Source organism: Boleophthalmus pectinirostris, unplaced genomic scaffold (genome assembly GCF_026225935.1).
Source record: "Boleophthalmus pectinirostris isolate CB_2022bp ecotype Guang Dong unplaced genomic scaffold, ASM2622593v1 HiC_scaffold_16, whole genome shotgun sequence".
NCBI classification, from domain to species: Eukaryota; Metazoa; Chordata; class Actinopteri; order Gobiiformes; family Gobiidae; genus Boleophthalmus; species Boleophthalmus pectinirostris.
This window is the reverse complement of record NW_026571095.1, coordinates 28,428,281-28,451,763: the sequence shown is the minus strand read 5'-3', so window position 1 is coordinate 28,451,763 and position 23,483 is coordinate 28,428,281. Positions and strand designations below refer to the sequence as shown.

At 39.4% G+C, this 23,483-nt stretch overlaps 1 protein-coding gene across 4 annotated transcripts in view; it reads right to left on the bottom strand.

Moving 5' to 3' along the window:
• The window catches only part of usp33 (ubiquitin specific peptidase 33), a 73,937-nt gene that overhangs the window by 3,893 nt on the left and 46,561 nt on the right, over positions 1-23,483 (bottom strand). For 3 of the 4 annotated variants that reach the window (XM_055151827.1, XM_055151829.1, XM_055151828.1), the window contains 10 exons: positions 21,980-22,223; positions 21,851-21,884; positions 21,729-21,774; positions 19,896-20,076; positions 17,913-18,039; positions 14,350-14,519; positions 6,349-6,430; positions 6,151-6,259; positions 3,414-3,516; positions 318-386 (listed from right to left, as the gene is read on the bottom strand). In XM_055151827.1, coding sequence (XP_055007802.1) covers positions 318-386; positions 3,414-3,516; positions 6,151-6,259; positions 6,349-6,430; positions 14,350-14,519; positions 17,913-18,039; positions 19,896-20,076; positions 21,729-21,774; positions 21,851-21,884; positions 21,980-22,223 — 1,165 coding nt within the window. The remainder of the gene's footprint in view (positions 1-317; positions 387-3,413; positions 3,517-6,150; positions 6,260-6,348; positions 6,431-14,349; positions 14,520-17,912; positions 18,040-19,895; positions 20,077-21,728; positions 21,775-21,850; positions 21,885-21,979; positions 22,224-23,483) is intronic. The other variant, XM_055151831.1, reaches the window with a different exon arrangement.

Sequence of the window (23,483 nt, the reverse complement as noted above, 5' to 3'; positions counted from 1 at the left end):
AAAATAAATCCGCTGTGTATCATCTGCGCCTAATTATACAGCCTTTTATTGTCCGAGAATCAGGAAGTGTGCTGTTAACATTACCGTGACGGCAACTCCGCACTAGTCTCTGAGAGTTGTTAAAAGCGCTCATAAACTCATCACAGTGAATAATTTCATAGCTCAAAGTACACCTGTGCAAACCGTTTAAAATGAATTTGTTCCGCTTTTTACATTTTAAGACAGAAAAGTCACGTACAGCGCCTTTAAAGTCGTCATACTGTTATCGTATTACTATAAAATCATGTAGAATGACCATAATATAAGTATGTTTGTACCTTGTTTGAGAGCTAAATGCCCATTCTTATTCACTGTGATCTTTGAGTTGTCGATTGGTCCTGGTGGATCTGAAAAAACAAACAATAAACATAAAATTACTACAAAAAGACATACAGTATATTATCATTACACAACTTAACTTCATATTTTTTCTCCTTTACAGTAAGGGCTATAAAAAGGCACCAGGAATATAACATTAGGACTCTTAATGTGGATGTAAAAAGGCCCTGTATCCAATTCTTCCCATGTATTTTCTGGCTCCATCAAATCTAAATTCACTTTGTACTGAGAAAACCTCATCCTCTCGCCATAACTGCTGCCGTCAGTCTCCTCATTTTCATCTTAAAATGTTCGTATTAACCCGCTCTACATGATCCTCGTGTTTTTATTCCACTTTTTTGATTTATTTTTTAATTTCCTTTGATTAGAGTCGAACGCTATGAGTGACGTCACACTTCTTTATACAGTTTATGATCTTGATATGTTGTATAAGCAGCTCTCGAGTTCAAAATAAGTCCGCTACGAGGTGATAATCAGAAGTGCGCGTTAGAATGCTAGTTGCTGTTCGCTTTCCTGTCACTTAGAAACTCACAGTGATTAGTCAGGATGCTCAGAATGCATCAGGTAAGTAAGGAATAACTGTTTAAAATGAACTAGTTTTGTTTATCACATTTATAAAACGTAAAAAGTAAAATCAGGTGTTAAATATTAGTGCACTTTGCTACGACATTTTATTACAAAACTACCTCGACGTAACCTTTTTTTGTCCTTCGTAGTAAAATAAAATCCTGCCTCGATCCCACCTGCTGCTTGTCAAAGGCAGCTCTAGTTGTACAGATGCGATAAAAATAGACCGGACAATACAAAGCAAATGGTGCAGGAGGGAAACACGACTCAGGGGATTTGACTGAAGCTTTGAAGACCAAACCAAAGAGAGGCCTGTTCTGCACTTTGAACAAAACAAGTGTTTTTGCAGCTACAGAATGGCTCTATTCATGCAAAAAAAATAAAAAAATAAAAAAATACACTAAACAGAACAGTATGAATTCTCAGTATTTAAAAGGCCCTGTTTTGTTTCATTCACATCTTTGAGTAAACCTTTATTTTTAGTTTGTCTAAATCTCCAAAGCTCAAAACGCTCTGTTCCACCTTGTTGTTTTCAAGTTAACAGCGACGTTTTACCTTTTCTTTAGTAGAGACCTGGCAATTCCAGGGCTGAAATTATCCCAATAATTCTACTGAAAGTGTATGGAGATAAAAACACAGTGGAGCACTTCCTGTATAACCAGGTTTGAGTAGTTTTGACAAGTTTAGATTCACTTGCAGATCCTGAACGTGTATGAAAACTGACCTTGAACTATAGAAATCTGTCAATGATGTAATATTAATAATAATGAAATAAGCAAAGACTAAGCCGTGCACTGCAAATAGAATAGAACGGACAGATTTCACGCATAAAGGGCAAATATTCAGCGATTTTCTCATCTGTTATAATGTTGTTTCCTCATCACAAACAGACCTTGTCATTAATTAGTTCGTTTTTACCTCTGTCGACTTTTAAAAACTCCATCCAGAGTATTTTACAGGATAATTGCACATGTTTTTAACACTTTATATCGTTAATCTGCAAATGTTTCAAAATGTGTCTTATGTCTCTATTCACTGTTTCATGTTATAGTTTATATGTGAGTGTTTTCTGTTTGTGCTTTTGTTTTATTCTGCCTATTGACCAGGTCGTCATTGTAAATGTAAAGGTGATCTCAACTGACTTACCTGGTAAAATATTGAATAAAAAAAAAAAAGTATTGATTCAGCCCTTATTAATGTCTAATTTCCCCATAAGCTTATTCTGCTTTTAGTTAGACATTTATAAACACTTTTCTATTAATACACTCCTTATTACTGTTTATTAATATGATACTAGGTCATTTTTGTCCATGAATTACGATTTTAATAAGCTTTTGGCGCAAATAGGTAAAAACTACATTTCTTGTGGTACTAGTCCTTAACTAGCCTGATTCATCAGCCGATTTCAGTTCGTAGAAACCGTCTGACCTCGCAGCATTAGGATTCGTTCGCTCGACGGTAGGCAGGTACTTTTTACTTTTAACCAATCGCTGCTATTTGGTCATGACGTACGTAATGCGCCGCTAACGGGGCCAATTCCCGTAGGAAGAAGGGCAATAACGTCTTTCCCCATGATAAAATTCACCAAACATTCTCTTTATTCCAGCTTTAAATCCTTGATCTCGGGAATCGTTGCCAACACAGAATATATGACTCTTCGCCGATTGCGTGATGCCCGAACTCGCACTTCTGGGCTTTTTGCGAACCGTCTATTGTGTTCTGATTCCTGACCTAGTCACTGGAGAGAAATGAAATTGAGCGGAGGCACTAGGTGGTCCTTAACAACACTACCTTATTAAAATCATAATTAATATACAAAAATTACCTAGTATCATGTTAGTATGCAGTAATAAGGAGTGTATTAATAGAAAAGTGTTTGTAAATGTCTAATAGCAGGGAATAAGACATTAATAAGGACTGAATAAATAGTAAATAATGACAACTATGTTAATTAGCAGGTAGTTAGATGTTAGTAAGTGTACCCTATAATTAAGTGTTACCGATACAGGAAGTACTTTTAAACTCCATACACCTTCACTAGAATCATCTGTACTGAACAAAAGGTAAAAGGAGCTGTTAACTCGAAAACTACCGCTTCATGACATCACGAGGTGGAGCAGAGGATTTTAAGCTTCGGCGATGTAGACAGATTAATAATAAAGGATTACTCAAACATGTGAATGAAGCAAAACACAAGTCCGGGTTTGTATTTGAGGCTTACTTGTGGCTTAACGCCCACGAGAGTCAATTATTATAATGAAGCGCAGTGACGGGTGTAATCTTTACTTTTTTTTTAACAGCGTCTCATAAAACCACTTTTACTACGCAAACCACAAACCCTGTACTTAAGAAATTAACATGAAATCAATACCATAGCCTTTGCATTCTAACCGCTGTAACCCTGTGATTGACGCGTATGAAGTGGCGAGGGGGCGGGACACAGGCGTGACATCTGTCCAATCAATTACCATTGTCTTTCCCTTTGACAAAGCCCTCCCATTCCCGAAACCAGTGCATGCTGATACAGTATATGACCACCGGGGACTCCTCCTCCTGGAACGCCTTGTTGAGCTGCACAAAGAGAAAAGAAAAGACAGGGGGGAGAGAGGGAAGGGGGTGGGTTGGAGGAGGAGTTGAGGCAAGTGGGTCGGGGGATGGGTGGGAGCAGAGGGAGACGGGTAAAATATTATTAAGTGAGGATAAAAGGATGGAGCGCAGAGCAGATGAAACGCCTAATCAATTCTCCACAGTGGTTGTTTTAATTAGAGGACAGGAGAGCACCGTGTTTCAGAATAAGCACATGTAACACACGCCAAGACTTCTGGGTACATTTGAATGGTCTGTAAAAATCAGATAACTAGAATAATCAGATAATCCAATAATTAGATCTGATTTGTGCTGTTTACATCCATACAAATGTGATCATCAAACATACCTGCGGACGTGTTTACAGGATTTTTCAACATGTTTACTCCGCAAATAAAATCATGATCAGATTTTTGGTGTGCAAGTAAACACAGTCATTAATTCACGTAATGGAAAATATTGTAAAACTTTAACCTGGCCCACAGCAGACTGATGTGTGTGTCACTCTGAATTTAATTCTACACATTATAAATCTGGCGAAATGCGACTGGAAAAAGGAGAAACATCATAAGGACTATTTGAATCTGATTGGTCGAAGCGTCACAACAGCAAAACTTTACTTAGGTCAAGTTGAGAGAAAAGCGCAGACATCTTCTCTGTCCTCAAATGCACAAATCGCTTCCCTCTCTACGTTTTTCACAAACAACACAGTCTGTATTTCTGCTCAAATAGGCTTGAGTTGGTCTGTCAGCTTTGCCATGTTTGTTTTGGTTCATTGGGTGATTCATCTTTGGCTCCACACAGATCTCAGTGCTGCGACATGATTGGGCCATCTGAACCTTACAGTGAAATATCTGAAGATGGATTCTCGTGAGTTTGTGACAAAGAATCACAAGAATCCATCCATCTTGGTTAAGATTAAGAACAGAGGCGGAGTTAGGAATTTGGGGGCCCTAGGCGAACTTGAGTGTGGGGCCCTCATTGTAATGCTCTGTTTTTTTGTTTTGTTTGTTTGTATTATATTTATTGTCAGTTTACCCCCATTCTTCTTGAGACAAGCACGTCTCTATTTGAATTAGGGTAGATTGGAAACTTGTTTTATTAGTTAGGCAGTTTACTAGATAACCAAGGGGGGATAGTTTGACAGTTAAAACAGATTTGACAATCAGATACTATTTTGGTGGTGTTTTCTTGTTTGAAGTAAACTACTCTTATTTTATGTCATATACTGAGAGAAAATCTAATTGTTCTGAGGCCTCTCCTTTAGTGGTACTGAGGGCAATTGGTTGGGGGCCTCTCTGGGTTTGGGGGCCCCAAGCAGCCGCCTACTGTTGCCTAATGGTAACGCTGCCTCTGGTTAAGAAACTTAGCAGTGTCTATGGTTACTAGTAGGGCTGTGCAAAAATATCAAATATCAATGTATATCGTATTGTTTAATGTGATGTTACAATATCAATATTGGGGACTGCTGTATCGATGTATCACCGAGAGTATTTTTTGGTACATTTTACTACATTATTTTGTTACAGCGCTACAGTTTTTTTGCTTGTTTAAAGGAAGGAAACTCATAGGGGTGTGCAAAAATATCAAAATATCAACATATCATATTGTTTAATGTGATGATACAGTATCAATATTGTAAGCTGCTGTATCGATATATTGCCAAGAGTATTTTTTGGTACTTTTTACTAAATTATTTTGTTACAGCGTTACAGTTTTGTTACTTGTTTAGCAGAAGGAAACTCGTTTATGCGACACATTTGACATTTTCACTGTTTTGAGGATTAAAATTGGAGTGTTTCATATTAGGGTTAACTTTGCACAGGTAGTGGTTTAACGAAGACTTTTAGTATCACAGCCATGATTTAGCTTTTATTTTTTATTGAGCCGTATTGAATCAATTTGAAATATATCATATCGAATCGAAAGTGCACTGTATCGAGGTATGTATCACCAACTTCTTAATGATACCCAGCCCTAGTTACAAGCAAACTAATGTTTTTTCTTATTTAAGTGCATGAGACACCAATAGCTTGGCTGCCCTCTTCACCCATACAGCTTTTACTTGATTATATTTTTAGTTTTCATTTTTCTCTTTTAATCGGGTGTTTCAAGGAGAACCCGCAAAACCTTCATTTTCTTCGCCTTTTAAAGCCAGACTGCAAAACACACATTTTTTCCATATGAGCTTCAGTTATGAGCTGCACACGTCCTAATGCATAAATAATAAGGCTTTTGTAGATCTGGTGAAATAGAATGAGAATAATGTCGCCTGATATACGCTGGACCAAGGACAATATGAAAACGTTCAATTATTCCATTAAAACCACATCGTATCTACCTATCGATGTATGGATTTAACTTTCTATTACCATGGGATTGTGCGGGCGATGTGCCACCTCCAGAAAGTTACATACTGTACCTTTAAAAACCTGTGAGCAACAAATGTAATAGGGCAGACTGAAAGTTAATCGATTAATCATAACTCATCGAATGTTGAAATAATTATCAATTGTCAATTCAGTGATAAAATAATCCTAAAATCTATGCTTTCAAAAGGGAAAACAATTGGAACCAAGCGCTCAACAGAAATGGTTTTGGTACATGTTCAAGCCTTACCCGTACAAACATATCCAGCTCATTTTTCCGGCGTTTTTCCAATTTTTCGATCTCGATTTGGCAAGTGTGGCAGACGTACAGGTGGTTGACAGCAGGGCCCCCTCCGTATCTGATGGGGAGAGATTAAAACGACAAAGAATGAGATGTAATTCTGAGGCACTCGAACGCGGATGGGAAAATAGGACATGTTGGCGTTACCTGCTGTAGAGGTGGTCCCAGACGTTCTGCGGAAGCATCACAACCAGGTCGTCGATGTAACCGGCTTTGTTTGGTGGTACGCCTGAGGAAAAAAAATGAAAAAAGAATATACACTGAATTAAATATTGATACTTAAGCAGAGACATCACGCTGCGGGAGTGTGTGTGTGCATGAATGTCTACGATGGAATGATCAGCGGTTACCATGGTGACACTTACCGAATATACAGATAAGCAAATATAGCCCGATAGGTTTTCGCGGTTTTAAGTTTTAGGGTTTAATTTTCAACAAAAAGAGTGTGACTGTAATGTTATTTGAGAGACACTTGTTTAAAAGAACAAATCAGATCACGTGTTGTAGTTCCAACTAGATCGATTATTTATGATCAGATTGTGTCAGGTTAAAGTCTAACTTGATTAACAGAGCTTCAGACAGAGCAGTGCCTCTCGTTAGCTTCAGCCCCCAGGAAATGGTGATGGCAGCAGAAGCAACAGTACAAATTAAAACTACACTAAACTACAAGTATTGAACAAAAATCCAATTTGTTTGTTTGATCATTCCTATCAGGGGTCATCAAATTAAGGCCCGCGGGCTGACTACGGCCCTCCACGCCCCTTTGACCGGCCCCCCACCACTTGAACTGGCCCTATGAGGCAAATCCTCAAAAGCTCTCATGGCCTATTTATTTAATTACTTTTTGGTCAATAATAACACCTCTGCATCTTATAAACTTTTCGTATTTACATTTGCAGCCGAATTTTCCTCAACCTGACAAGCTCGAGATCAAACAGTGACAGTAAACGCATGAGCAGAGTTCTGTAGTGCAGTTAAGGACAGAAAAATGGCGAGTGTTAAAGTACAAAAAGTTGACAGAGTTTTCAGAGAACAGTGGACGGCCAATTATTTTTTTGTTTGGTCTAAGGTCCGTGTAGTTTGTCTTAAATGTAAAGAAAGTGTGGCGGTTTTCAAAGAATATAATCTGCGTCATCACAGTCACAGTCACAGGGTCACAGTCAGGAGCGATAATGTGGCCCCCAGAGAAAAAAATGTGGTGATACCTGATTTATAACACTGAATTTACTTGTGATAGAGAAATTGTTTTTCTGTGCTGTGCCAGCCCCACACTGCCAGCTAAGTCCTTATTATCTTAGCCTATGTCAACAGAGGTAAAAATGTGGCCATACCGGCTTGTCAAAGCCTGATCCCAGCAGATCTCAAAAGATAAGCAAGGCCAGGCTGGGTTAGTACTTGGATGGGAGACCTTTGGGAAAATCAGGTGTCTCAGTCGCAAAAAAATACTGTTGTTGTGTCATTAAGCGAGGCACTTCAACCACATTGCCTAGTATGAAAGTGGTGTGTGCGTGAATGTTGGTGGTCGGAGGGGACGATGGGGCAGCTGTGGCTACAATAGTATATTATGGAGTGAAAGAATAATGCTCTGTAAAGCGTCTTTGTTTACATATCTCTGTGAAAAGCACTATATAAATAAAAACTTCCTTATAACACTCCCTACAATGGAAGGATAGACAGTATTACACTAAACAGGAATGGACAATACTATGTGTTCCAGGTCTATAGCCCTGGTCTGGTTCTGGTTTAGTCCTGACATAGATAAATCCTAATTTAATCCTAGTTAGGTTTAGTCGATTTAGTCCTGGTCATATAGGTGCTAAGAATATAACTGTGCAAAATCTTCTAAACATATACTGAATTTGTGTTTTTAAAATTTAAATAATGTTATAGTACAACTAGCTCCAAAATAAATATTCCAATACAAATTTTTAATATTACAGTAATTTTAAATTCTCTGCTCAGAGAGAGGCAGTTGCTTTAATGTGATGGAAAATAAAACACAGCATGGCACATTTGTAATACAATTTCACTTACTTTCTATTCAAATTCACTGAATAAATAACCATACTGTAGCTCAAAAAAAAAAATCTAGCCAGGAACAGGGAAACATGAATCCATTTGCATACATCTTATGACCTAGAAATAGTATTAGCATTTAAAAACAAGAAGACCTGAATATTTAGCTCAACAGAAAAGTGAAAGTGAGCTGGCTTCCTGCTGTGCAACGCAAACCTGAATCCAACACATTTGTCTAAATATAAATGACCAAAGGAGGCATGTACCTATCGAGCCAGTCATTAAGTGCCATAGGGGCAACAGAGGAGGAAGTCAGATTATTATTAGATAGTCTGGGTACATTTGCAGTCAATTATGTCTGGACAAAGTATCAAATTTTAGTTGAGAATGAGTCATTTCCAATTGTTCCAACTGCTTTCTAAAAGGGCTCTACGGGAAGTCTTATGAAAGCATCTTCTCCAAACCAAACCAGAGCTCAGACTTTGGAAGAAGAAATACAATTTTTAATAAAAATTGTGTGTCTATAAATTCATATTGAAATGTAAACGTGATATGAAATTATACTTAAAGTCACAGTATGTAACTTTTTTATTTTTATTGCACTGAAAAACAAAGAAAAACATGTGTCCCTGGTACTAAGCGTGGGCTTGCATTTCCACAAACCTGACTCTTACTTGGCCTACAGGAGGGCTTCCTTCTGCTTGGTTGCATGGAAATGCTCCATTGACTATGATCTTCCAAATTATGGCATGAAATAAGTATCTCCATGCAGAATGGTCCAAAGTATTGTTTAACTTTCTCCATAGATATACATTCTTACTAGTCTGATTCATCAGTCGGTTTCACTTCATGGAAACTGTCTCACCATTAGGATTTGTTCGCTCGATGGTAGGCGGATAATTTTTTTTTTAAATTTAACCAATCGCTGCTATTTGGTCGTGACTTATGTATGTATGCGCCACTAACGGGGCTAACTGGTATATTAAGCCTTTCCCAAATCCCGTAGGAAGAAGGGAATAACATCTTTCCCCTTGATAAAATTCACCAAACATTCTCTTTGTTCCAGCTTTAAATCCTCGATCTCGGGAATCGTTGCCAACACAGATTGTATGGCTTTGCCTACATCCATCTCGACCGCTTTGTTTACTGTTGTGCTGTACCACAAAAGGGACCCAGACAGGCGCTTGAGTTTGACATTGTGGTTTCACAGCTCTTCGCTGATTGGCCGGTGCGAGATCTACAACTTCTGGGGTTCTTGCAATTCTGATTCCTGACCTTGTCGCTGGAGAGAAATGAAACTAAGTGGAGGCACTAGATGATGCCAGCCTGGCTACACTCTTACATACTCTTTAATAAAACAGATTAAAAGCTAAGGTTATTTTTCCCCTTTTATTTGAGCAGAAAGAGTCTTGCCCGCGTTGTATAAGCAGCTCGAAGTCTAATAAGCAATAATTTTATTGTCAGAGAACCAGGAAGTTCGCATTAGCATGTAAAGTGCTGTCATCTTTATAGTCACGACAAAACTCCACACTGGTTTCCGAGAGAAGTGAAAAATATTTATAAACTCACTGCATTCAATAATTAGGATCTGAGGAAAGCATAAGTTAAGTGAGGAAAAACTTTGAATCACTGCAAACCATTTAAAATGAACTCGTCCTGTTTTTCATGTTTTTAAGAAGGCAAAAATCAAGTGCAGCACTTCATATTAAAAAACTAATTCCGTGAATCACAATTAAGTGCACACTTGTGTTGAGCAGAGGACACAGAGTGCTTTGTACAGCCTGGTGTGTATCTGCTGGCAGTGAGAATAAGAGGTGGGAGGGTTGGACTTTGAAGCAGAAGCACATTGTAACGCCTCTGTAGCTCAAAATAGTAAAAGACTAACTACTGTACAATCTGTGACAAAACTGTAAATTACGTGAAAATAAACACGCTTGGTTTGGCAAAGATTCGATATTGCATAAACACTAGTCTTGGAAAATTATGAGGAATTCTTTTTGCCAAGATTACAAAAACTGATCAGATAAGATGATTGTAAGGACATAAAGTTTGCAGGTTATAGGTTTGCATTTTTTGTGCATTTGTATGGCTATTTGTAAACAATTCAATCCCAATATTTGCTTTTTTTCTTCTCTTTCTTTCTTCTCTCTTTTTGCTTGCGTCTTGGTTCAGATGTACTTTCACGTAAATTGTAACATTTAAGTAGCACTATTATTCTACCTTCAAGGCACTCAAAGCACTTCACATTAAACACGTGCACAGACGCTGGGGGAGGGGAGGCTTAAGTGTCTTGCCCAAGGACACAACAAAAGTATGCTGTATAAATGCTGAAGCTGGGATGTTGAAGCTGCAATGTTTACTGCTCTACCTCTTACATCGGGAGTGTCATTGTAGTTCTGTTAATTAATAATTACCATAACCTAAAGAGTGCTGAATAATTAATCTTCGACTACTTCAGACTGCAGCCTGAAGTGACTCAAATCAGATTTTTTTTGCCCCTATGCGACCTGTGTCTAATCTTTTAATGACAGTCTGAATGACATAGACCCGATTTTTACCTCCGCCAAGGAGGTTATGTTTTTGCCGGTGTTTGTTTGTTTGTTTGTTTGTCTGTTAGCAACATAACTCAAAAAGTTATGGACCGATTTTGATGAAATTTTCAGGATTTGTTGGAAATGTGAAAAGGAAGAACTGAATTCATTTTGGGGGTGATCTGGAAGAAATCCTGGATTCTGGATCACTTTGAAATTTTAGTTAACACTGTGGTAAATGGGGCCAAAAATTTTGTTTCTCAATATCTCGGTTAATTATTGACCAAACCCCATGAAATTTGACTCAGGGATGGACAATGGGATCCTCTTTCATATTCCAAAGACTGATCCAGATCTGATCCAGAAGACTGATTTTATCGCAATTTATATAAAAAATGGGGGTAGTCCTTGGCGGAGGTCTGCGCTCTCTGAGTGCTTTTCTAGTTTCAAATGCGACCCAGGCCACTTGGATATGTGCTCCTAAAACCGATACATATCCGATCTTTTGACATGCGACTTCAGTCTGAACGACCAGGTCACATTCATCCCACCTACACGTCAGGTTCAAAGTCTCGTCAATGGAGGGAAAACGAGGTTAGTGAGTTTATTAATATTTGGGGGGAATCGCTGTATTCAGGCCAAATTGGACGGGTATTATCGGAAACGGGTGGTTTTTGAAATGATTGCTAAAGAAATGTCAGAACGCAGCTACAGGCATCCTGGCTCCAATATGAACAAAACAAAGTCAAATACAAGAAGGCTAAAGACTCAAACAAACGAAGCGGCCATGGACATGTGACCCGTCCATTTTACAAAGAACTGGACCGTTTTTTGGGAGACAAGCCCAGTGTTTAGGCAACTTCCGTAAACACTAAGCAAACTCGCTGCTTGCGACGTCGTCGTGTCCTCCAATGCTCATGCGGGACACTTTTAGGGCGTTTAAAGTTCACACTGGAGATCACATACAAGTCGCATTTAATTGGAAAAGTGAACAACCTTGCAAAACAATCCAAACTGGGCATTAAGCCCTGCAGTCTGAATGCAGTCTATGAGTCATTATAAATACTATTAAATTTGTGTACTGAATTACATTGCGTTTTATTGTGTCTTTTATTTGATAGAGCTCTTGTCTCCATGGAGATGTTATTGCTTTGCTTTGTATGTATTAAAGAGCCCATATTATGCTGTTTATTTATGCTGATCTATGTTATAATGTTGTTTCCTCATCACAAACATACCTGAAGTTGTATTTTGCTTCATTCATACACATTAACTTGAAAAGTATTGGTGGAGCAGAGCATTTTGAGCTTTGGAGATGTAGACAGACTAATAATAAAAGGATTACTGTACTCAAACATGTGTGAATGAAACAAAACGCAACTCCAGGTATGTTTTTCAGGAGGTAAAAAACTGTCCAACACGACTAAAACCTCACAGGAGTCAATTTTGTGTAAAATAGGACCTTAAAAACCAGAATACACTAGAAGCATGCATGTTTATTAAGGTTACAAACGTCTATAATTGAATAAAAGTGAGATAAATCACATTGTGGAACCTTCCAGACAAAGCCTTATTTAGAAAAGGGTTTACCAAAAGGGAGAAAAGCATAGATTCAATAACTTCAGACTTGACCTCGATTATTTTCAATTTCAAGAAAGCTTCCCTCGGCAATCCTTTTCTCCGCAACAATCCCGCGCTCAAACTGAAAATCCGCTCCTGTTTGAAGTCTTCTGGATGTGAAAGGAGAATTCTGCTGCTTTGTGAATGTCAGAAAACCTGGCACTGATCCAAGAGGGCCACAAAAGCAGTATTTACAAAGCCCTTGCTACGCTTTCTGCACTCAGATTTGATATTTGGGTCGAACAAAAAAAAATTGAATGAGCAAAATATTTTTCTAAATTGTTTTATTATATCTCAATAACCAAAACACTAAGCTCTTCTGAGTGATAGGTTAAGGATGGGGGGTTATTCCTTATAGATCTTAAAAAACAAATGTATACCTAAAAATAAAGACCATTTTTGTAGTAATTGTAACTTAATTTAACTTTCATGTGGGGTTTGTGACGTGTTTGTCTCTGTGGAGATCTAGTATTTATTTAAAAAGACTCTTCCAGTGTTTGTAATCAGAATGCCTGTGCTCCATTAGTTGGTACTCTTCCAGAAATTAGTTCCAGCGCAGAAAATATTACGTGTCAGAGTCCCGCACCGGGTCGGGTATAGTTGCTGAAACGGGCGGGATTTAACGTTTGGGAATTTTACGGGCGGGTAGTGATTATACACGGACGGGTCAGGTGAATCAAAAAACGACGAACGGGAGAAAAATACTTGACGTGTCCAGAAGTCCATTGCTCTGGAAACAAGTGCCATTTCCCGGTCTTTTCCCAGAACGATGGCAGATCAGGTTGAGAGTGTGACTTGTGTAGTTGTTACATAATCGGATCAGCGGCTGCGCTCCTGGTTTAGTACTGGTTTAGACCTGGTTAAGTCCCGGCTCAGTCCTGGTTTAGACCTGTCAATCAGCTCAGCGGTTGCAGTGTGTATATATTTATGCTAATGACACTGGTTTAGACCTGGTTCAGTCCTGGTTCAGTCCTGGTTCAGACCTGGTTCAGACCTGGTTTAGACCTGGTTTAGACCTGGTTTAGTCCTGGTTCAGTCCTGGTTCAGTCCTGGTTTAGACCTGGTTTAGACCTGGTTCAGTCCTGGTTTAGACCTGGTTTAGACCTGGTTCAGACCTGGTTCAGACCTGGTTCAGTCCTGGTTCAGTCCTGGTTCAGTCCTGGTTTAGACCTGGTTTAGACCTGGTTTCAGACCTGGTTCAGACCTGGTTCAGACCTGGTTCAGTCCTGGTTCAGTCCTGGTTTAGTCCTGGTTTAGTCCTGGTTTAGTCCTGGCTCAGTCCTGGTTCAGTCCTGGTTCAGTCCAGGCAGTTGGCTCTGCAGTTTGCGGCGTGTATATATTTATAATCCACTAATGACCTGGCGTAGGTTCAGTCCTGGTTTAGTCCTGGACTACTGGGCTGTCAGAGTGATTTATCATGGGCACGAGCGGGTGCGGATTTAACTTTGACATAATCACGGGTTATCGGGCGGGTGTGGTGCTGTACTGCACGGGTGCGGGTCTCCAAAAACGGACCCGTGCAGGACTCTGCCTTGTAATACACATTTCTTAAATGTCCTATATTATGGAAAATTGCCTCTTGTGAACTTTAAGATACAGTTTTATCCTCTGCCTTCTCCTTTTGAGCACCTCAGCTATGCACTTGACAACAGCACTGACAATGCATTTACTGAAATGTAAAGAAAATGTTGCTCAAATAAATAAATAAATGTTAATCTAGAGTAATCAATACTTTTTGGAAGTGAAACCCCCTTTTGATGGGAAAAAAGCACACATTAGAAAGATAAATAATAAATCATAATAATAAGAGCTGAAATAGATGGGCTTTGTGGACGTTTAAAACTGAGAAAATGAAAATGTAGAAAAAATGTAATGTATAACTGCAAATGATACTTGATTAAAGTTTTTATAAAAAAATTTGATCACAAAAAGAATCAGTAAGTGCATCATTTGCATGCCTCCCTGATCTGGCTGCACGTACCTCCGTGTATGCAGAGGAAGTCGTCGTTGGAGATCGGTCCAGGCTCGGCGAAGGTCTTGAACTTGTTGAGCCACTGTCTGGAGACGTAGAACTGCAGCAGACTGGGCTCCATCATGTTCAGGAGTCCAGACACCCTCCTCCGCTCCTTCACCGCGTCATCGTTACTTTTCCTGAGACAAAACCACAGCAATAATGAGGACACAGAGGTCAAAGGTCAACACTGAGGACAAACAACACGGTGATAAAATTAGGTTTCAGTCTGGTAACATTTTATCATAACTACATGTTTAATTGCCCTAATAAAACATGAACAAATATATATCGAGTTTATAATGAACACTTATTAAGAATTATAATATTAGTACCAGATCCTTTAATTATACAGTTCCTAAGCCTTAATTATATGTTTATTATGAATTAAGCCTTTCATATGTTATTAAAGTACCTATTGTTAGAATGTTATTACCGACTCGATAAACAGACCTGGAGTTGTGCTTTGTTTACTCACAACACATGTTTGAGTAACACTTCATTATTAGTCTGTCTACATCTCCAAAGCTCAAAATGCTCTGTTCCACCTTGTGATGTCATGAAGCTGTAGTTCTTAAGTAAACCTTTAGTCTTTAACCTTTAGTTCAGTAGAGAGCTGAAATTATCCAAAGATTCTAGTGAAGGTGTGTGGAGGTTAAAAACACAGTGGTGCACTTCCTGTCAGAGTCCTGCACCGGTCCATTTTTGGAGACCTGCACCAACACAATACAGCACCACACTCGCCAAAGTTAAATCTGCGCCCATGTGGACCCGTTAACATTCCACCTGTTACCCGCTCGTGCCCGTGATAAATCAGGGTCAGCCCATTAGTCCAACAGCCCAGTAGTCCAGGACTAAACCAGGACTAAACCAGGACTGAACCAGGACTAAACCAGGACTAAACCAGGACTAAACCAGGACTAAACCGGGACTAAACCAGGACTAAACCGGGACTAAACCGGGACTAAACCAGGATAGAACCTACGCCGTGTCATTAGTGGATTATAAATATACACACGATGCAAACAGCAGAGCCAATCAGCGGGACTACACCGGGACTACACCGGGACTGAACCGGGACTGAACCGGGACTGAACCGGGACTGAACCAGGTCTAAACCAGGACTGAACCAGGACTGAACCAGGACTAAACCAGGACTGAACCAAGACTAAACCAGGACTAAACCGGGACTAAACCGGGACTAAACCAGGACTAAACCAGGACTAAACCAGGACTAAACCAGGACTAAACCAGGATGGAACCTACGCCGTGTCATTAGTGGATTATAATATACACACGATGCAAACAGCAGAGCCAATCAGCGGGACTACACCGGGACTACGGGACTGAACTGAAGGAACCATGGACTGAACCAGGACTAAACCAGGACTGGACTAAACCAGACTAAACCGGGACTAAACCGGACTAAACCAGGACTAAACCAGGACTAAACAGGACTAAACCAGGACTAAACCAGTGGAATATACACACGATGCAAACAGCAGAGCCAATCAGCGGGACTACACCGGGACTACACCGGGACTGAACCGGGACTGAACCGGGACTGAACCGGGACTGAACCGGGACTGAACCGGGACTGAACCAGGTCTAAACCAGGACTGAACCAGGACTAAACCAGGACTGAACCAAGACTAAACCAGGACTAAACCGGGACTAAACCGGGACTAAACCGGGACTAAACCAGGACTAAACCAGGACTAAACCAGGATGGAACCTACGCCGTGTCATTAGTGGATTATAAATATACACACGATGCAAACAGCAGAGCCAATCAGCGGGACTACACCGGGACTACACCGGGACTGAACCGGGACTGAACCGGGACTGAACCGGGACTGAACCGGGACTGAACCGGGACTGAACCGGGACTAAACCAGGTCTAAACCAGGTCTAAACCAGGACAGAACCGACGCCATGTCATTTGTCATTAGTGGATTATAAATATATACACGACGCAAACAGCAGAGCCGATCAGCGGGACTACACCAGGACTACACCAGGACTACACCAGGACTACACCAGGACTACACCAGGACTACACCAGGACTACACCAGGACTACACCAGAGCTGAACCAGGACTAAACCAGGACTACACCAGGACTGAACCAGGTCTAAACCAGGTCTAAACCCGGAGTGCAGCCACCGAACCAATCACTGATCATGGGTTTTATGTAATAAATACACTAAAGTCACTCTCAGCCTGGTCTGCCATCGTTCCAAGAAAAGATCGATAATTGGCACTTGTTTCCAGGACAACGGACATCCTGGACGCACCTTAAGTATTTTTCTCCCGTTCGTCGCTCATTTGATTCACCTGACTTGCCTGTGTGTGTAATCACTACCCGCTCATAAAATGCCAGAACGTTATATAACCTGCCCATTTCAGCAAATATTTACAGATACCCGTTGCACCCATTGCAGGACTCCACTCCCTGTATTACCACATGACATCACAAGGTAGAACAGAGTGTTTTCTGTTTGAGAGAAGAACTTGGCCTAAATATGCAGGATTTGTGTGTTAAACATGTGTGAATGAAACAAAACACAACTCCAGGTCTGTCTGAGATGAGAAAACAACGTTATAACATAGATCAGAAAACAGCATAACGTGAGCCTTTTAATGAGTTGACAAGAATCATTTTAGACATTAAAAGATGCTGAAAACAAACAATCTTCACTTTTAACTGTGCAAGATATTTGAGAGGTGAAGCAAATCACACAGTCAACTTGTCAAGTCGGTACATGGCTTCGTAATGTACAGTTGCATTCACTTCCCATCAGATTGTTAGGGTAAGGAAGGAAGTAACTACTTTTCTCCAGCGATGAGAAATATTTTTAGCATTTGCTGTGTCACCAAATCCATTTCCCAGCTACTCCAAGCCAGCATTAACATTTGCAGTACCAAGAGGCAACATCTTTAATAATTTAACAGTTACAATACATTTTCAAACACTTATGCAAAGTTAATAATTATCTAGAACCATAAACAGAATCATTATTTCAAGACAAAAGAGGAGTGTCGTATAACTTTTTATAGAGCTGTTTCAAGGTTTGACAAAGGAACAGTCAGAGGTGAAAAGTAAACAATTACAAATACGTTACTGTAATTGAGCAGCTTTTCTGGATAATTGTACTTTTTTGAGCACAATTAAATTCTAAATTCAGCTTTGGATGATTAAATTTATAGAAAATACTGATCTAAAATGCTGCTAAAAGCTCAAAAGCTGCTTAAAAGTAAGTAGTACTCAGAGTAGAATTTTTCATTTTTACTCTTTATTCTTAAATGTAACTTAACTTAAATCTAGTTTCTAGCTTCAACAAATGCTTTTTCAGACAGAATATAGTGAATCCAATGGCTCTTCCTTCAACTATTTAGAAAACTATTTAGAATTTTGTGTTTTGCAAAGATATATGGAAGATTTGAGTGACTAGAATACAAGGAAACAGACAGAGATGTTCTTATAGTGGATATAAACTAAACAAACAGGTGGGGATCAGTGTAAACACTTACTTGTAAAAGAGCACATAGGCCTCTGCATTCTGCACGCAGGACTCGGACACTTCGGTAACACTTTGGTCGTCAAATTCGTACCACAAGTTGTTGGTGTCGTTCCGGCAGTAGGCGATGTAATGTCCACCTACGACAGCACACACAATCACACCATCAGACTCCAGAGTCAATGATTCTGACGCCAACAGGAACAAACGACACTCGGCCCACTCACTGCTGCCGGCTACAGGACGAGGAATAGTAGCAGCAGTAGTAGTAGAAGTAGCAGTAGCAGTAGTATTTGTAGTAGAGGTAGTAGTATTTGTAGGAGTAGTTGTAGTGTTTTCCTGTCACTAACAACATAATGAACTAGATTGTAGTGGTAGTAGTAGTTGCAGTAGTAGTTGTAGTAGTAGTTGTAGTAGTACTTCTAGCAGTTGCAGTAGTAGTTGCAGTAATAGTAGTTGTAGTAGCAGCAGTAGTAGTAGTAGTAGTAGTTGCAGTAATAGTAGTTGTAGTAGCAGTAGTAGTAGTAGTAGTAGTAGTAGTAGTAGCAGTAGTAGTGTTTTCTTGTCACTAACAACATAACGAACTAGATTGTAATATTTGTAGTAGTAGTAGTAGTAGTAGTAGTAGTAGTACTTCTAGCAGTTGCAGTAGCAGTTGCAGTAGTAGTTGCAGTAATAGTAGTTGTAGTAGCAGTTGTTGTTGTAGTAGTAGGAGTAGTAGCAGTTGTAGTAGTAGTGTTTTCCTGTCAATAACAACATAACGAACTAGACTGTAGTAGTAGTAGTAGTATTTGTAGTAGTAGTTGTAGTGTTTTCCTGTTACTAAAAACATAACGAACCAGATTATTGTAGTAGCAGTAGCAGTAGCAGTAGTAGTAGTAGCAGTAGTAGTAGTAGCAGTAGCAGTAGCAGTAGTAGTAGTAGTAGTAGCAGTAGCAGTAGTAGCAGTAGCAGTAGCAGTAGTAGTAGTAGTAGTGTTTTCTTGTCACTAACAACATAACGAACTAGATTGTAATATTAGTAGTAGTAGTAGTAGTAGTAGTAGTAGTAGTAGTAGCAGTAGCAGTAGCAGTAGTAGCTGTAGTAGTTGTAGTAGCTGTAATAGTAGTAGCTGTAGTAGATTTTGTAGTAGTTGTAGTAAGTGTAGTGTTTTCCTGTCACTAACAGCATAACGAACTAGATTGTAGTAGTTGTAGTAGTTGTAGTTGTAGTAATAGCTGTAGTGTTTTCCTGTCACTAACAACTATAACAAACTAGACTGTATTAGATATGAAACTCTTTATATTTACATTTTATTTATTTTTTTAAGAAAAGGTCTTCTTCACTATAAGCACCAGTAGTAATCAGCAGTACACGTTCTTGTGAAGAACAGTACCTGGTTGTGAGAGAATAAAAATATAAATATTGTAATAATGATGTGATAAAATATTATGTTTATAAATGTGTATACCATATTTTTTATTGCCAATATGCAAGGTCGATTTACACGTCACCCTTTAAAGATTTATCTTACGTAATTACAGTCCCTAACATTTTAAATGTACAGTGTATTTAAACACACTAATTATACATTTGTAGGACCCCAGGAAGACTAACAACCGCTGGATGAAGGTAATGAGGATCCAAATAAAGAATACTGTCATCATCATAAGAAGAGGAATAGCAATTGTAGTAGTTGAAGTGAAATGTGAGTTTGTATGTTTGTAATATACGTTTGCTATATTTTTTTATATTTGATTCTCTTGATACATTCACCGTATTTATTGCTTTTTCATCCAATAATCCCACTGCTTTTTAGTGAACAGTTTTAAAAGCCTTTCTGGGGACTGGTGTTGTGTGTTGCCTCGGCTACAAACACTGTGATACCTGCATCAGATTAATGAATTGTTAAATATGTAGTAATACAAGTAGTACAAATAGTAATAGTTTGTGGTTTTGGCTGAATAGTACAGTAGTAATAGTAATAGTAGTAGTAGTTGTAGTTGATCCCACTCACTGCTGGCCGTGCCGTGGTGACAGATGACAGACAGCAGGTCGTAGTTTGTGGTTTGGGCTGAACTGTCTTTGGCCAGAAAAGGCTGCAGGTCCAGACCCTCCAGAGGGAACGAGACGTGAGTGCTGATCTTTGTGGAGAACATCAGCTCGTGTCGGAAACGCTTCAAGTGGATGCACAAGATCTGAAGAAGGAGGACAAGACACAAAGTTTAATATATTACAATGTGCAGTAACACCATAGACTGTATAAAGAAATGGACTAAGTGAGTGTGAAATCAGCTATAACTTTTGTCTCAAATTTGGAGCCAGAAAAGGAACTGATTAATGGACAAAATCGCTAAATAAAAACACCAGGAACAATGTGGAGCGAACGTTTTTAAGACCAGTGCAGCAGTTGGAGAAAGAGGGGTGACAATTTTTCAGTGTGAAGGGAATTGGACCAGAGTCAATGAAGTCAGAAGCGCCCCCATGCTCATTTCCTGTTTGGTCATAGCCAACCCGCGAGTCGTTGCGTTCCAAACATATGCGTAACACTTTATAATAACTAAGCTTATTTAGCCTTAATAAAGCACAGAGAAAGACTTAAAGGGACAGTCTGGAATTTTGGACATAGGGCCTCATTTCCTCATAAGCCAGAGTGTTGGAGACGTGTGGAGACACTTTTTCAAATATTCCGTCCAGTCCTCCTCCTTCCAGTATTTGCAGAGATCGTTGATCACAGACTATCAGTGTGAATGTCTGTGTTGATAGAATTATTTTAGAAGTAAAACCAACCTTGCATTTGAAGGATTTATGTCTGAGCAGCAGCAGTGGGTTGTACTTCCTGATAGAAAGCTTGGCAGTGGCGGACTGATATATGAGAAAATAGTCCCTCAACATGCGACGATTCATGCAATGCAAGGTTAGTTTTATTTTTATTTATATTGTCAACACAGACATTTACATCAACAGTCTGGCGTTGTAACCATTTTGCTTCGGGTGTTTTGTGGAGTGGGTAAGACTGTTTTTAGTGGCAGGATAACTATGGCCATTGACATGCACTAGTTGAGCACCAGCGACCTCTGTAAATACAAGGACTGGATGGAATATTTAAAAAAGTGTCTCCACACGTCTCCAACACTCTGGCTCACTAGGAAATAAGGACTTATGTCCAAAACAAACCTGTCCCTTTAATAAACCTTCTTTTTATTATGAATTAAGAATGATTCAGGCTTAGTAACTACTTAAAGTGGGACTAAACACCTAAACTCCGCCCACAACCACATTTCAAACAAAGCTGCTAAACTGGACAGTACCTGGAGGACTAAAGGGGAGAGTGCGGAAGGAGAAGAGGCGAGTCAGGAGGTAAAAGGAACAGCGTGATTGATCTAACAGGTATCCACAATTCAAACTCCACCCCTGCAGCCAGGTGTTTGCAATAAGAAGTCCTGTGTGATGTCACGTAGTACTTGAAATTGCAAAGGCAGCTCAAACTTATGCGTTTTTGTCCAGAAAGCTCCAAACTTACCTGATTTGCACTACATTTGCAAACAAAATGGCAAGAAACGGTAGAGAATGCTTTTAAAACACCATATAGGCAGTTTAGTTGAGAAAAAGGAGGATTTAGTGCTTAGTTCCACTTCAAGATGCGATGCAAGAAGTGATATTACGTAACAGTTTTTCTATTTTCATCACATTTACTTTAATATCTCTAGTACGTGCAAAGAATCTTAAAGCAAGTCGCCCTTCTTAAAATATAGATTATTTTGTTTGCCATACTGATACACCTACTTATGAAGTCTACGTCCGAGCAATGAATTGATTCTGGTTTTATATTTAGTACTAACATCCTTACCTCTGGGAGACTTTGCATCTTGCAGAATTTGACACCGTTTCGTAATCTAAAAGTAAAAGGAAGGCAGTCATTACATTAGCGGTCACCTTCAAACAAAACAAAACCCAAAATAGGGAACTCACTTCTTGCATTTTTCACAGCTGTACATGTTGTCCCCTAGAAACAAAGAATAACTTGCAATTAAGTTTTTAAAAGAAAAGCAAATGAATGTAGGTTTTTTTTATGTCCAAATATTCAGACTGTTCCCTCACCCTTCAGTTCATCTCGAGCGAAGAAAGCAGCGAGACAGTCCTGCAGCGTGACCATGGGGCCCCAGAACCAGCTCTTGATGTACTCCATGACGAAGGCGATCCAGCCCTGAGGAGCATAGGCCTCCCCACACGAGCCCGCCTTCACCAGGGCCGTCTGATGGGACGCGGAGTGCAGCTTGGCCAGGTCCTCTTTACCGGGAATGGGCAATGAGATGTCCTGGAAGTTCTCCAACGTCACAGACACCTGGACAACAGAAGAGCAACACAATAAGCGGTGGAACGAAGGAAGTAGACGAGTGCTTACTGGTGTTACATTCTCAAGCAAAGTACTTCATCCACTTGCAGATGTATGAACGAGGTGGGAGAATTATTTTATGTAATACAATTTTTGGAGGTTAGAGTCACATCCTACCTCTGCTCATCAAAAAAGGACAGAATCAAACTTATTTATAGATACTTTATGACAATTAGGCCTGTAACGGTGACAGATTTTGCTGGACGATTCATTGACTAAGAAATTATTGAGATAATTATTTTCATAGATCCATGGTAGAGAGCGATAGAAGCCTTTTGACATTCAGCCTCTTTGGTCAAGAGTGAAAGTGACAAGGAGAACCAACAAGCATGCAAACAGAAATTATCGCGTCCAGAAAAGTTATCGAGCTCGTTGAAAGTTATAGTGCAATTAACTGATTTATTGATTATCATTACAGGCCTAATGACAATACAACAAGCAAAAAGTACCACTTGTTTTAACTTATCTGGAAAAAAAGGCAAAAATACTAGGGGTGTAAAGATATCAAAGTCTCACGATACGATAATAATTGCGATATCGTGGGAAAGCTCACGATATGGTGAGGGATGTAACGATATCCAAATCTCTCCTGTACGATATTTTCACGATATACATCTCACGGTACGATATTTATTGCGATATTTTGTGGAGGCTAAACAACTAAAACTGTTCAATATGCTACTTTTCTTTTGCCTTTACCTTTCTTTTACCTTTTTAAAATGCCTTGACAAGACATAAGACATAAAAATGCTTAGAACTGTCATTTCTTCTTGTAGTCTGCACTGAAATGGAGCAAAGCATCATGGTCTATGTAGTTCCCTCTGTCTTTTTTAGCTGTTGCTGCACCATAACTCTTAATTTAAGCAAAGAGACTTGTAATTCGATATATTGTGATGGCCCTCGATATTATTGTGAGAACTTTGACGATACTATATATCACGATATTTCGGTTATTTTTACATCCCTAAAAAGATTATGGTGAGTTTGAGTCTACCTGCCCACAGCAAGCATTGAAAGTGGTAGTAGTTTTTCTGTCAGTGACAAACTAAGAAGAGATGAAAACCAAAATCCAATTTCTTCATGAAAAATAACATGTCTGGGTATATTGGCTCTCAGTGTGCTCTAAGAAGTGGAGGCAGTTGTCCGGTATCAGCTGTCGGAGCAGTAGTTTTAGTCGTATTAATAGTATCCTGACTGTAAGTGTAGTAA